At 48.5% G+C, this 12,660-nt stretch overlaps 1 protein-coding gene across 7 annotated transcripts in view; it reads right to left on the reverse strand.

Annotated features, from left to right (window-relative positions):
• Window positions 1–12,660, reverse strand: part of NRP2 (neuropilin 2) — a 94,880-nt gene that overhangs the window by 27,578 nt on the left and 54,642 nt on the right. For all 7 annotated transcript variants that reach the window (XM_011369681.2, XM_011369680.2, XM_011369682.2 and 4 more), the window contains exons 8-11: window positions 10,005–10,149; window positions 7,240–7,589; window positions 5,177–5,321; window positions 761–877 (exon numbers count right to left, since the gene is read on the reverse strand). In XM_011369681.2, the coding sequence (XP_011367983.1) occupies window positions 761–877; window positions 5,177–5,321; window positions 7,240–7,589; window positions 10,005–10,149 (757 nt within the window). The remainder of the gene's footprint in view (window positions 1–760; window positions 878–5,176; window positions 5,322–7,239; window positions 7,590–10,004; window positions 10,150–12,660) is intronic.

A 12,660-nucleotide genomic window follows, 5' to 3' on the forward strand; every position in this document is an offset into this window, starting at 1 on the left:
CAAAATTTGTGGTTTGTCAGGAATGTCCTCATACTCGGTAACCTCAGCAGTATGATTTAAAATGTGATGCACTTTTGGGCTCTGCCAATTACTGTTTTTATCTAACTTGGATATATTTAGAAGATGAAATGAAAGTAATGCAGATTTCCCATGTGAAGAAACTGACCTGTAACGAGGAGGCCCTGAGTTTTGAAGGAACGGTTGTAGTGCCTTTTCACATTTCCGCCTTCATCACGGACCTGCACTCAGCTCACGGAGGATGGGATGCGCTCTCTTACGGAGTCATAATTATTACACATTTTTTAATCAGAGGAGGTGAAAAGACACAGGGAAATGCAATTACAGAATGGTTAACTGCTGTTGCATTGTGCAGACCACGTCACCTCAGATCTTCATCTGACTGTTTCGTGAAGGCACAGCTTAGTAGGAAAAAGGATCACGGCTGTGGATTCTAAAGATTTGAAGTGAGGGCTAGAGGAGGAGACTTCTCGTGGGGGGAGTCCTCTTTAAACAAACCCTTATCTCAGCTGATGACCAGTGGATTCACGCCTGTAGGGCTGTATTGGTTGTCCCAATATCTGAATGCTTCTACATTGTTTGTAAATGGCCACTGTCCCAAGCCCCTGAGTACTCACATCTCCCTGAACTCTGATCCAGGGGACCCTGAGGTCCCTGCCACAGCCACAGGCCAGCCTCGACTCTGACTGGTTGGCACCTGCGCCATCCTGGATAAAATATAACTTTGACCCCCGATCCTCACCATCCTCAAAGCTGCAGCTCTCCCCACACTCGGTGGCCTCCTCATCAATGGGATATAGGGTGGTGGTCTCTTCACTCTTCACGGTGGGTCCCAGCGTCTCTGCTGTAGGCTTTGCATCTGCATAAAGGCAAAGAAGGGACATGAACACTGCATGCAGCAGCTTGTGTTGAAACCCGGCAGGAGGAAGATGCCAAAACTGTTTCCTCTCTAAGTATGGGCTATTACAGAAGGAAAAAGGAAAATGAAGATGGACACACACACACACACACACACACACACACACACACACACTCTTTCCTGAAGTCACCTCTGTATCCTGTCATTGAAGTCAGGAGCATCATCTGAGTTGAATGAGAATGGTCCCAAGCTGCAGAAACAGCCCCAACAGAGGCACCGACACAAACCCATCAAACCCATGCTCTTCACTGTACAGCAGAGGTCCTGAGGCCGGCACAAAGGCCATGTGAGACAGTAATGGATATTGGTGATGTTGATCCCAAGGCAAGGCTAAACCACATTCTGGGTATTCTGTTTAAGACAGAAGTGTGGGTGATGTGCACGCGCACACACACACACACACAGAAAATGAACACACACACACACACACATACACACACACACACACACAGAAAATGGACAATGCCTATAGAAAACGGTTTGAGAAAATCTTGTGAGCTTAACAACGTGGAAAATGCCTATCTGTGCACTGCCCCTTGGGTGGCAAGTGAGGTGCCTTCCCAGCTCACCTCTGCTTTCATGTGGAATAGATTTTCTCTTTTCAGCCTTCTCTGAGTCAGAACTTTTTGAACCAAAGCTAATGTGACCTAGGGGGCCTACCTATAACAAGATAATAGGAAGCACAATCGCCAAAGACATAGGCGAAGCCAGACGCTTGGGAGGTGTGACCCCAGCTACTGTCGTTCATGTCTGCGCCAAACTGGATAGAAAGGACTATGGATTCCAAGGGACTCACTCAGACTCCACTTGGTGGATCTAATTTGGGGCTGTGCCTTTAGGTCTGGGTGTGGCAAATTCAAATGCTTCCTGGATGCAAACAGCTCTTGTAAGTGAGGATGGCTGGGATGAGAGGGAGAGTAAAGTGTAGGAGAGAAGGTGGCAGAGGGGATCTTGCTTGCCTGATTTAAAGGAGGCCACCATGACTGGCTCCAGCAGATTGAGGCCCCAAAGGGGTGGGGGTGGGGGGAGGTGACCAGTGTGGCCAGGTCTTGCAAAGAAACTTTTTTTTCCCTACGTGAATCCAAAAATCTTCGTGGAAAATCTCTGGACATGGCAATATTAGCAACTTATCCAAGATATTCAAACAAGTAGCAAGCAACAAAACCTGGCTGGGCCAAACCTGGCTGCAGGCAGTCAGTTCCGGCCTAGGTAATTCATTCACCCATCCATTCATTGTTTATTTGTTTCCGGAAGTCATTCATTCAGCAACCGTTTATGAAATGAATGAAGCTGTGAGTCAAGCCCTTGGGTGGGGCAAAAAGGAGTTCTGGTAACTGGCGCTCAAGTCCGTGTGTTGTGTGGGGTGAGGTCTTCCTGCCAGAGCTGTGTTGCAACGAGACTCCCGAATAAGCCCGTGCATTGTTCCTTCCATTTCTATACATGTTCTTTTGCACTATAGTGTGTGATTCGGTGTCTTTGTCAGGCCCCTTCAGCATACCATTTAATAAATCCAGGAGCTGAAGGAAATCACTAAATACACTGAATAGCTTTTTCACGGTCGACTTCTCATCTTTCTGCTATTAAATACTACGCACATAACCTTTCAGACTTCCCTTTGCCTTGTCTGCCTCTTGCTCACTGTAAACAGCAAATAACCTCGAAGCGTCCTAATTTGTAAGTTCAAATTTGTCACTGTGTCACAGGATCTCAAACTCAATTGTAAAGCAAACTCTGGGCAGCAAGGCAAGAAGTAATCATGTGAAACACAAACCAACTAACAGGTGAAGCAGCCCTGTCAAATTATTTAGCTGCGGCGACTCAGCCCAGGCCATTATTTTTCCTGGGATCCTTCTGAAGTAGGAATGAAGTGAACCAAGGCTGAGTCGCAGAAACAAATGGACACGTGAAAAGTAAGGAAGCCACATGGCCTAGGAGAGCAGTTTCCTGGGAATGTTAGGTAGCAAAATGCGTAAGTTGTTTGGTGGAGATGATGTTAAATCTGGGGCCAAAGAGGGCTGGAGAGGCCACAAGAGGCCAGGGCGTGTGACTGACGGTGGGGCAACAGCAGCCGGCCTCTGTGTCCACTGTGTTTGTGCTGGGCGCTCGAGGTAACTGCCCATTTAACTGCTGCGCTCCCCGCAATTGAAACCAGATGTCCGAGACTTCAAAGGGAAGAAGGCTGGGCAGAGGGTAACAAGTCCCAACTCTGATCTTCTGAGGAATGGTCAGGCAGGGCTTTGAAATGAGAAACCTGTTGCTGACCATGCCAGTGTAATTTGGGCCAAGAGTAGAAAAGGCCGTTAACGGCTGTCTGCCGGTCATAAAGCAGAGCCAGCCTGGGAGAGGCATGGCCCAGAGGGGCAGAGGACAGGAGGGGAGTGTGAGTCAGCCTCCGCCTCACTGAGTGACATCTGGCAAGTGACTTCCTCTCTCTGCGACTCAGTTTCCCTGTGTGTGGGAGAGGCACTGGCTTAAATCTGTGATTTTTTTCACACTCTGTGTCATACTCATTAGTAGGTGGTGGAATTAGTTTAATGGGTCATGACTATTTAACAAATACGGACTATAATTATTACAGAGTGCACTCACACGGTACGGATAAGTGCTGCTTTGGGAACCTTTTGTTTTTGTTACATTTACTTATTCTAACAGGCTTATTAGGTGCCAGGCAGCAGTTAAAGTTCTTTATATTCATTATTTTATTGACTTCTCATAACACCCCTAGGAGGTGTAGCTATATCATTATCATCCCCATTTTTCAGCTAAGATAACAGAGATATTGAGGGGCTAAGCAACTTGTCTGAGGTAACACCAGCAATGATCAGCAGAGTCAGGACCCATACTTGGCAATCCGTCCCCCGAGTCCAGGCACTTAGTGATATACTATTTCCCATAGACACACACGTGTGTTCTAATGTGTGTATGTGCGTGCATGCACACGTGTTCTTATAATTCAAGTAGGTCTTGATGTAAATTTGTTTTAAATTATGGATGATGGTTCAAAATGTTTGCGAGCCACTGGCCTAGAAGCTCCTAAGTCCACTGAATCTCTAGCCCTGATTCTGAAGAGGCCATAAATGAAGCCAGCTTGTGTCACTGTTGGAGGGACAGTTTTCAGCACCTGCAAGTGGACAGGTGACACACATTCAGCAGGTTGCAAGGGAATGTGGCCTTGCTCCTACCAAACGGGGAGCATAAAGTCTTCTCACTGAATGTGTTCGTTGGGGCTGCCTTTGATCTGAAGGTGAGAGAGGCTAATTCGGGCCCGATTTCAGCCTGCGCGCCTCAACGGGACTCCTTCTCTGTGCCACCATAGCCAGTGAGCAGGCAGCACTTTTCTCCCTGGGAGTCCAGAGCACTTCTCTGACATGCCCTTATTAATCCTTCACAATACCCTGCTGGGGGTGCTGGTGACAGGTACAGCACAGACAGGAAAATGGAGACACTCAGGGCCCTGGTGGAGAGGGGCAGGAAGGCTCAGCCTGCCTGCTGCTCCTGCTGGCACCGGGCTCGTGTGGCTGCCCCAAGCTCCTTTTGGCAGGCGGTGAGTGAGTTCTGGGGGAGACCTAATGCCAGCTCTGCCAAGGGACGAGGGCCGGTGCCCAGATGAAAGGTAGGGCGTGACCCAGAAGGCCAGGGTGCTTCCCTGGAAACAAGAGGTGGGCCTTCTCCTCCTTACGGAGAGTTAGAGGCGCTCCCCGGACCTGGGCTGCCTGACAAGGTGAGAATGAGAAAGACTCCTGCCACATACTGGTAAGAAGTCCTGTTCCTGTCAGCTCCCCAGCAATGGAGTCCCTCCGGAGCAAATAAATGCCTTTTACAGATGTGGCTTCGAAATGAAAATGAAGTCTCTTAGCCACTGACATCTGGAGGCCAGATTCAGACAAAAACCGAATACTTTATTATCATGAGGGTTTTTTTTCCCCCTTCCCTAAATCAACAGCCACAGCTCCCTGGCCTGAAGAGTCAGGGTCTAATTGAATTTGGGTGGGTGATGTGTGGTTATGATTTGTGTTCGAGAGACTTGGGTTGGAGGTGCTTGAAGGAGCTGACGTGATCCTTTACAAATGACAAAGCACATCCCTTGAGAAACTGTCCCAAGACCAGAGGCTGCAGTGCCTGTGGTTTGAAGCAAGAGAACGTGGCAGGGTCCAGGCCAGGCAGATAGGTGTCCCCTCTGCCCCCATCCACATCACGGTCTGACCTTCTCCCAGGGAATCTGGGAAGCCAGGGCCTTACCTGTCCAGTCACAGCCAAGCACCTCCAGCCGCATCCCGATTCCAGCTGGTGACCACCTCTCGGGGTACACCCGCACGTACTGTGCTAGGATGGGGTCGAACCTTCGGATGTCAGGAGTGTCATAGTGCATGTTCCCTTCAAACAGCTGCGGGGGAGACAGGTCGCTCAGCCCTTCTTATGGTGGATCCCCTCCTCCGTCATGCCCTGCTTCTCTTTCCTTCCCCCTTCTCCTCCCGACCCCTAACGTCCAGCCAGAAGGCAGCATCATAGCTCATTCGTGGTTGCTGGACAGTACTATCCATGGGGGTTCTGTTCAAAGATGAAGGTCCTTATTCATTTGAGGGGGGCTAGAGACCCAGAAACATGGAAAATAGGGAGCAGATGAACGTGGCAATTGCCAGGTCCCATCTTCTAACCTGGGACTAAAACTGAGGGCTCGGAAAAAGATTCGGCCCCAAATGGGTCTTAAGCTGGACTTAGCTAGAGAGAAGAGCAGGGAGTTCAGGCTGCCTTGCCCATTCTGAAGTTCTCAGTTTATCAGAAAAAGAAGTTCTAATCTAGCTCTTTTTCTAATGCTTGAAAGTCTAGATTTAGAAAGTCCCAGCTTGCTGATTGCTTCAAGTTCACTTAGAGGCTGAAGGGAAAGTGACTGTCCCCTTCTCTAGGTCAACAACAACACCCTCTGGTCACACACTGATAGTCTGGGACTATGTTCCCCAAACCTTTGCTTGGCAGAGGCAATTCTGTCAGAAGAAAACTCTCCTAGAGCCCCATAAAAGTGATGACGGCGGGGCTGCCCTGGTTGAAGCTAGGACGGGAACCCAACCCAGAGCACATCTGGGAGTCACTGATTTAGGGGAATGTCGGGGTGGGGGAAGCCAGGGTCTGGGGCTGACTGGCATCCAGGCATGCTGCATACAGTGACATCCCAGTTTACAAGATGTCCTGGGTTTCTACTTTCAAATATGGGAGTGCTGTCACAGGGAAGGCAGGCTCTGACTCTGGCTAAGATCATCTCCTTTCCCAGGCCCCCAGAATGGCTAGGAAGTGCCAGGGTCAGCTCTCCCCAGGGAAGCCTGTGGTTCAACTTCTGCTCCATCCACTGAAGGTTCTGGTTACCAAGCCCTGAGCCTTTCCAAGCCTCTGGAACTGTGAGCTGGGAGTTTGCATCAGCATTGCAAAACTTCCAACCCAGCCTTTGCCTCAGCATCAAGAATGAAAACATTTGTTTAGTAAAGGGGCTCAGCGGAGACATGTGATACCACCTTCCTTGTTAGGGGCCCTGCTTTTCTGAGGAAAAGGAGGGGTAACTTAGACATGAGGATCGGAAAGCCCGGCTAACCATGCAATGAACCTGGAGAGGGACAGAGGCATGATGTCCTCGCCTTCCTGCGGCTCCTCTGTGGCCTGTGGAAGGCTGACCTTCACTCCCCTGATGGCAGGAGGGGAGGCCCTGCCCTGGCCTGCACTTGTGGCCTGGAGCAAGTTCCTCTTGCCTCTCCGCAGCCTCGGGATGAGAGGCTGGAGAGATCTAAGCATCAAGACTAGGAAACTACAAAGGAGGGCAGTAACGTTTAGTGAAACATAGTTGTTTTTGGAAGTAAATCCCTAGTTTCTATAGTTTAGCCTCCAAAAACCACATCTCCTTTGGATGTCTGGCCAATTCTAAGGAAATTTTATCTGAAATAGCATATAAAGGTCATGGAACTTTATAAAAAGGCAGCGTTGAACAGTGGTCAGCATTTGGGCTTTGGCCTCAGACTTATGGGATGTGAATCATGGCTCTACCATAGGTACACTGTGTGACTTTGGACTTGACATCAAGCTTCAGTTTGTCAACTCTAAAATGAGAGTGACAAAAAGGTCTACCTTCTAGAAGTGTTGTTAAGAATTAAAATAAGAATCAAAATAAGGCATTCAACACAGTGCCTGGCACAAAGTAATCTCTCAATTAATATTTACTTTATTGGATTATAGGGGTTTGGTGATGGCTATCTAGACGGGAAGTCAGCACCCCCAACTTAACCTCCCGTTTAGGGTAAGGCCCACCAGGAGTGACCTACCTTTGGCTGCTGGGTCCTGGGGTCCTGGATGTATTCCCAGTCCTTGCCGTTTAGGCTGTAGGAGACTTTGAACTTGCGCACAAATGCCCTGGCTTCCACTGTAGTGATGCTGTCTCCTCCTCGGGCCCCCTGGATGATGACGCCTTTCACTGTCTTGGGTGCTCCCAGGTCCACCTGAAGCCACTCCTCACCTGGCTGTGCCTGAGGGATCCGAGGGAACCAGCCTGAGCGGCTGCTGACCAGGCGGGCAGAGCTGGGGCTCCAGAGGTACTCACGGGTGGAGGAGGCAGAGATCTGAGAGTCAGCTATGAGGCCAGAGAGCATCCCCAGCATGTCAGAGCAGGGGGCGTCTGCGAAGAGGGGAGGAAAATACGAGAGGTCAGGGCTGACACTCAATAACCGGGACTAACCCACATGAGTCAGAAGCTGTAAAACAACCCAACTATTACGTATTTTAAGTCAGCACTGATTTCTCGATTCAAGGTAGAATAATGCTGTGTTTAAGAGCCAGGACTGGGAGCCAGGCTGCCTGGGTTCATGTTTGCTATGCCACATACTAACTGTACGACCTTGGGCAAATAATGGAATCACTCTGTGCCTTAGTTTCTCCAGATCCAGAGGACTAATAATACTACTTACTCCTTGAGAGTTTTGAAGATTCCATCAGTTATTATATAAAAAGCTCACAGCACAGTGCCTGGCACGTCTGAGCATCTAATGCAGTTAGCCAAGGACTCTCGTATTCTTGTTGGTGACACCAGTCCCCAGTGACACTCCCAAGGGCAGTGAGCACAGGGGAGCTCAGTTGAGCACTGTTTCCTGGGTGATCATTTTCCCCAGGATGGAAGCTTTCTTGGGGTCGAGCTTTACCTCCACAGGGGTTATCACAGCTTGTTACTGCCTTCCCGCTTTCCTACATGCTGTTCCTGCTCCCCAAATGCTCTTCCTTTCAGTTATCACCAGACTAACTTTTGTTCACCCTGAACCTTAAGTGTCACACCCTCAGAAAGGCTGTCCCCAAACTTCCAATCAACAGTCAATTAGGTCCCCTCAGTCACTCTATCTCAAAGCACCCTGTTCTTTTCCTCCTTAGTTTATAATTCTCCAGTACGTGTCTTTGTTTATTATCTATCTTGCCCGCTAGCCTGAAAATTCCATGATGTCAGAGACCCCATCTGCTCTGCTCACTTCTCTAGCTCCAACTCCTAGCATGGGGCCTGACGCACACATGTATTTGTGGAGCGAATGACTGAGCGGAAAATGCATGCATAAATGGTGTCCGGGCAAGGCAGGGTCTATAGTCAGTGTGCATTAAATACTTGGAAACTGAGTTACAGATCAAAAGGACCCTCCAGGTGATCCTTACTCTTCAAAAAAAAAAAAAGAGAACCAGTGGTGGTTCTCTTTTCAGTTTTCCAGAAAATAAGTCTTAACTAAGTTCTGGCTGGTTAGCCTATGCTGGCCTGGAACAGTAACATGAGAGGGACAGAAAATGGTCCCTTAGATGGGACTGGTAGGATGAACCATAAGAGGGAAGCTGAGGTGCGTGTAAAGGGGACCAGAGCAGAGAATTTGTACTGAGGAAATATGAGTTCAGTTCCCAGTTGGGTGACTTTGGTCAAGCTGTTAAGCCTCTTTGAGTCTTAGTTTTCTGCCCATAGAGACTGTATAAATGTGAGGTATTTTAACTAGAAGCCTAAAACAGAGTTCCACCACAGAGCACTCCCTCTGAGAGCTGGAATGACTAGGGGACAGGATGATGGGCAGATGTACACTGAAGACCCTTCCAGGCCAAAGAAGCAACTTGCTTGCTCTGGACTGGGTCCACAAGATGGAGGGTTCAGACTATTCATTAGTGGCTGGGGCTGGTCCAGCCACCATCTCCCCTCATCCATACCACTGGACTAACCTCCTACTGCTATCCCAGCTTCCACTCTGGTCTCTCCAATCTGTCTCCCACATTGCACCCCTAGGGTCTCAGCTCATATACCATGCCCACCCCCTCGCTTTCTCTTTCGGTCCCTCCAATGCCACTGAGGGAGCTGTGACCACTGCCTGGTGAACTTTCCCTCCCCCCTTCACCAGGTGCTTGTGTGCCCTCTGCCCTCAGCTTAAACACCACCTCCTTGAGGAAGTCCCCATAACCTCCAGGACTGGGTCAAGTCCCCTACAACGTTCTTTATCCTAGCTTAGATCTTACGTTTGTTTATGGGTTTGTTTGTTTATTATCATGACTCCCCAACTTGTCCTGAGGTCCCCACCGAGCTGGATCTGTTGTGCTCATCGTTGTATTCACAGCACCTTGCATAACTCTTGGCCTTCACGTGAGGCAGCAGACAGTGTTAGGAGAGCCGGGCTCTGAAATCAGACTGCCTAGGATTCAAACTCTGGCTCTACCACCTAGTGGCTGGGGGCCTTAAGTCTCTAACTCTTGGTTTCCTCATCTGTAAAGTGGGGAGAATAATAACACCAACCTTATAGAGTCCTTATGAGGATTATAAAAGATAACACACCTTAAGTACTTAGAATGGAAACTGGTGCATCATTAGCATTCAATAAACATTAGCTAGTAGACATTTAATAAGTATAGACTGACTGATTGACTGACTGACTGATTGACTGAATAGACGAACTCTGCTAGGACTTGAGTCCTTGAACCAATCCTTCTGGAAAGGTCATGTGCTGCAATCATGCTGTTTGCAGAGAGCTGAAAGAGGGCGCAGAGCCCAGGACACAATCCAACCCCATCTGGAGCCCTATCTCACCTGTGACCCGGCAGCCAAAGAGCTCCAGCCGGAGGGCGATGCCCGAGTGCCAGGTCTGGGGGCGGACCCTGATGAACCTTGTCAGCAGCGGCGTGTGCAGCTTGTTCAAAACCACCTCTGTCGCATCGTTGTTGGCTTGGAATACCTGTAATATAAGAGGAAGGACCACATTACTAAAATCTCTGTTTGTAGTTTAGCCACTCGTGCAGCCTTCGAAGGGGGTGGGAAAGTTTTTGTTAAATGTTATTTCCCTCAAGTTTAAAAATAATCAGTGGGTTTGTTGTTTGGGGCTTTTTAAGAAGCACCATGAAAAAAAAATTTAATCTCTCACACAGCTCTAACTTGAAAACAATAAATGGTCTTCACAAAAACTTTTGGAGGCAAAGAAAAATTTGCCTCTGGGCTGAGAGCAAGCAGAGGAAGGCGCCTCGAAAAGAAAAACACTTCAGAAGCTGAGAGAGAGAGAGAGAGGGGAAAAAAGAAGAATATCCTTTAAAAATGGAGCAGAAATGTCATCTTTTAAAGCTAGGGGACCTCACTCACTAGCTTGAACTTGACCTCTCCCTCTTCATCATGTTGCAGGCATATAGCAATATTCGCAGGGTATTTTATAATTATCAAGTGCCTCACTATTGTTTCTGTTAGTTACTTAGAGTCCTTCCCGTGCCACGAACGGGAGAGAGGGTGCGGGGCATCATCTACCCCCAGTGTCCTGGTGTCAATCAACATGTTCTTGGTTCTCTCTGGTCTTTGTTGTAGGGTCAGAGCTGCAGACAGTCCCCTCGGAGTCCTGCTCTGGTTTCCTGTCACTGCAGTCTCCACCCTGTAATGAAATCCATCCCAGTCCCCATCTGACCAATGCATCTCTTGTGGGAGGAAAGGCTTGTCGGAACAGCTTCTAATCCAACATGGTGGGAGCAAGTCCTAGCTTACCAGATGGCCCAAATCAATAACTGCCATATGGACCTTATGCTTTTCTGTGCTCTCCATTAAAAAAAAAAAAAAGTAGCTGCAGCAAATATATGTGAGTTTCTTTTGTTTTCCCTGGGTAAGGATAGAGGGAAGACCAACAAACCACCATCACTTCTAAATCATTCCTGTCATAGCTATAACAACCAGTGACTGTAAATCTACTCACGGCCAACTCTGCAACACCTAGCAATTTCTCCTGGGTGGGGGACTAGATACTTCAGCTCATGATACCTATAACATGCCAGGTGGTTGGGCACTGACAGGGCTGGGACGAGAGGAATGGGGAAACTGGTATATTTGAACATGAATCCCTTTGAGCCAGCCACTCTGTAAAGACAATTATGTTCACATTACCCCGGAGGTTAAGTATTATTATTTCCACTTTATTGATGAGGAAACTGAGACTCAGAGATGTCTGTCTGGGTCTAAAGCCCTTGCCATGTTTTTAGGGTTTAGACTATGGTTTCTTAGGTTGACTCTCATCTCTTTTAAGACATTTGCAGCATTTACGGTGGTGGCTGGGAATCATGGAACCCCTCAGATCCCCAAACATGGACTGAATGGAGGCAGAGCTGCTGCTCAGGGATGTGTCCCCTGTGTGTTTATAATCTTCACTTCGAACGTTCTGGGTAAGAGCAAAGAGCAGCACGGAAGCTCAGAGCTAATGAACAACGTGGTCCTTTATCCCCCAGGAACTGTAACTAGGTGCTCTGCCATGTGGCAACCTTGAACCTGCCATATTTCCCACTTGCTAAGGTCCAAAGTTAGAGCCATTTAATAAAAGGCACACCATTGATGGTGGGCTGAAGGGTAAGAGACATCACACCTTTTGCAACCAAATGAGAAGTGGCTTGCTTAAGACAAATAGAGGAAAGGAGAGGAGGGAACAGGTTTTCACCAGTCCATCGTAGTCTGCTTAAATCTCTTGCTCCTGGTGCTAAGCCCACCAAATCCTGCGGAGCCACCTGCCCTGGTCCTAAGGCCATCAGTTTCCTTCTCTGCTGCCTTGTTAACCGAAGGGAGCACAGAGACAGGACCGCTTGACTACTCATCTATCTCAGGTTCAAACTGGCTGCTTCCTGCTTATTGACTGAGGATGAAGAGGGGCAAGAAGACAAAGTAAGGAAAGGAGAAGGGCGAAGAAAACAGACAGAAGAAGGGTGAGAGGTGGATAACTGGGAGAAGGCCAGTGGAGAGAGGCAGAGAGGTGCCCGAGGCTCTGTGATCTTAATCTCAGGGAGGGACGATCCGGAAGGAGGGAACAGGGCCCAAGAAGGCCCTGGCCTCACCGTGCCCATGTTTATAACGAAATCTGCAGCTCTGAGGAAAAGGATGGAAGAACTAAATCCGTTTAGGGAAAAAGAGTAATCAATTTTCCTAGAATTCAGCATGAGGCAGAGGCGTTGCGTTTGTTTTTTGTTTTGTTTTGGCAAGGAAGAAGCAAGTACAGCACTTTGCTTATTTTGGACAGGTGCTGTGAGCAGTGGGGGACCACCACTGGCCAGCTCCCTGAGGATGGTGACGGTGACTGTGTGTGGCCTCCATCAGGAGATGTTAAGGAGTGTGTGTGTGTGAGGGGGGGATTGATTTGCTATGTGAATACATAATTGGAGTGTTGAGTGGATTTGAACTTTAACACAGCTGTAATCCACAGCACACACACCATGCTGGTACTGTTTAGAAA

This window comes from Pteropus vampyrus, unplaced genomic scaffold (genome assembly GCF_000151845.1).
Source record: "Pteropus vampyrus isolate Shadow unplaced genomic scaffold, Pvam_2.0 Scaffold152, whole genome shotgun sequence".
Classification (NCBI taxonomy): Eukaryota; Metazoa; Chordata; class Mammalia; order Chiroptera; family Pteropodidae; genus Pteropus; species Pteropus vampyrus.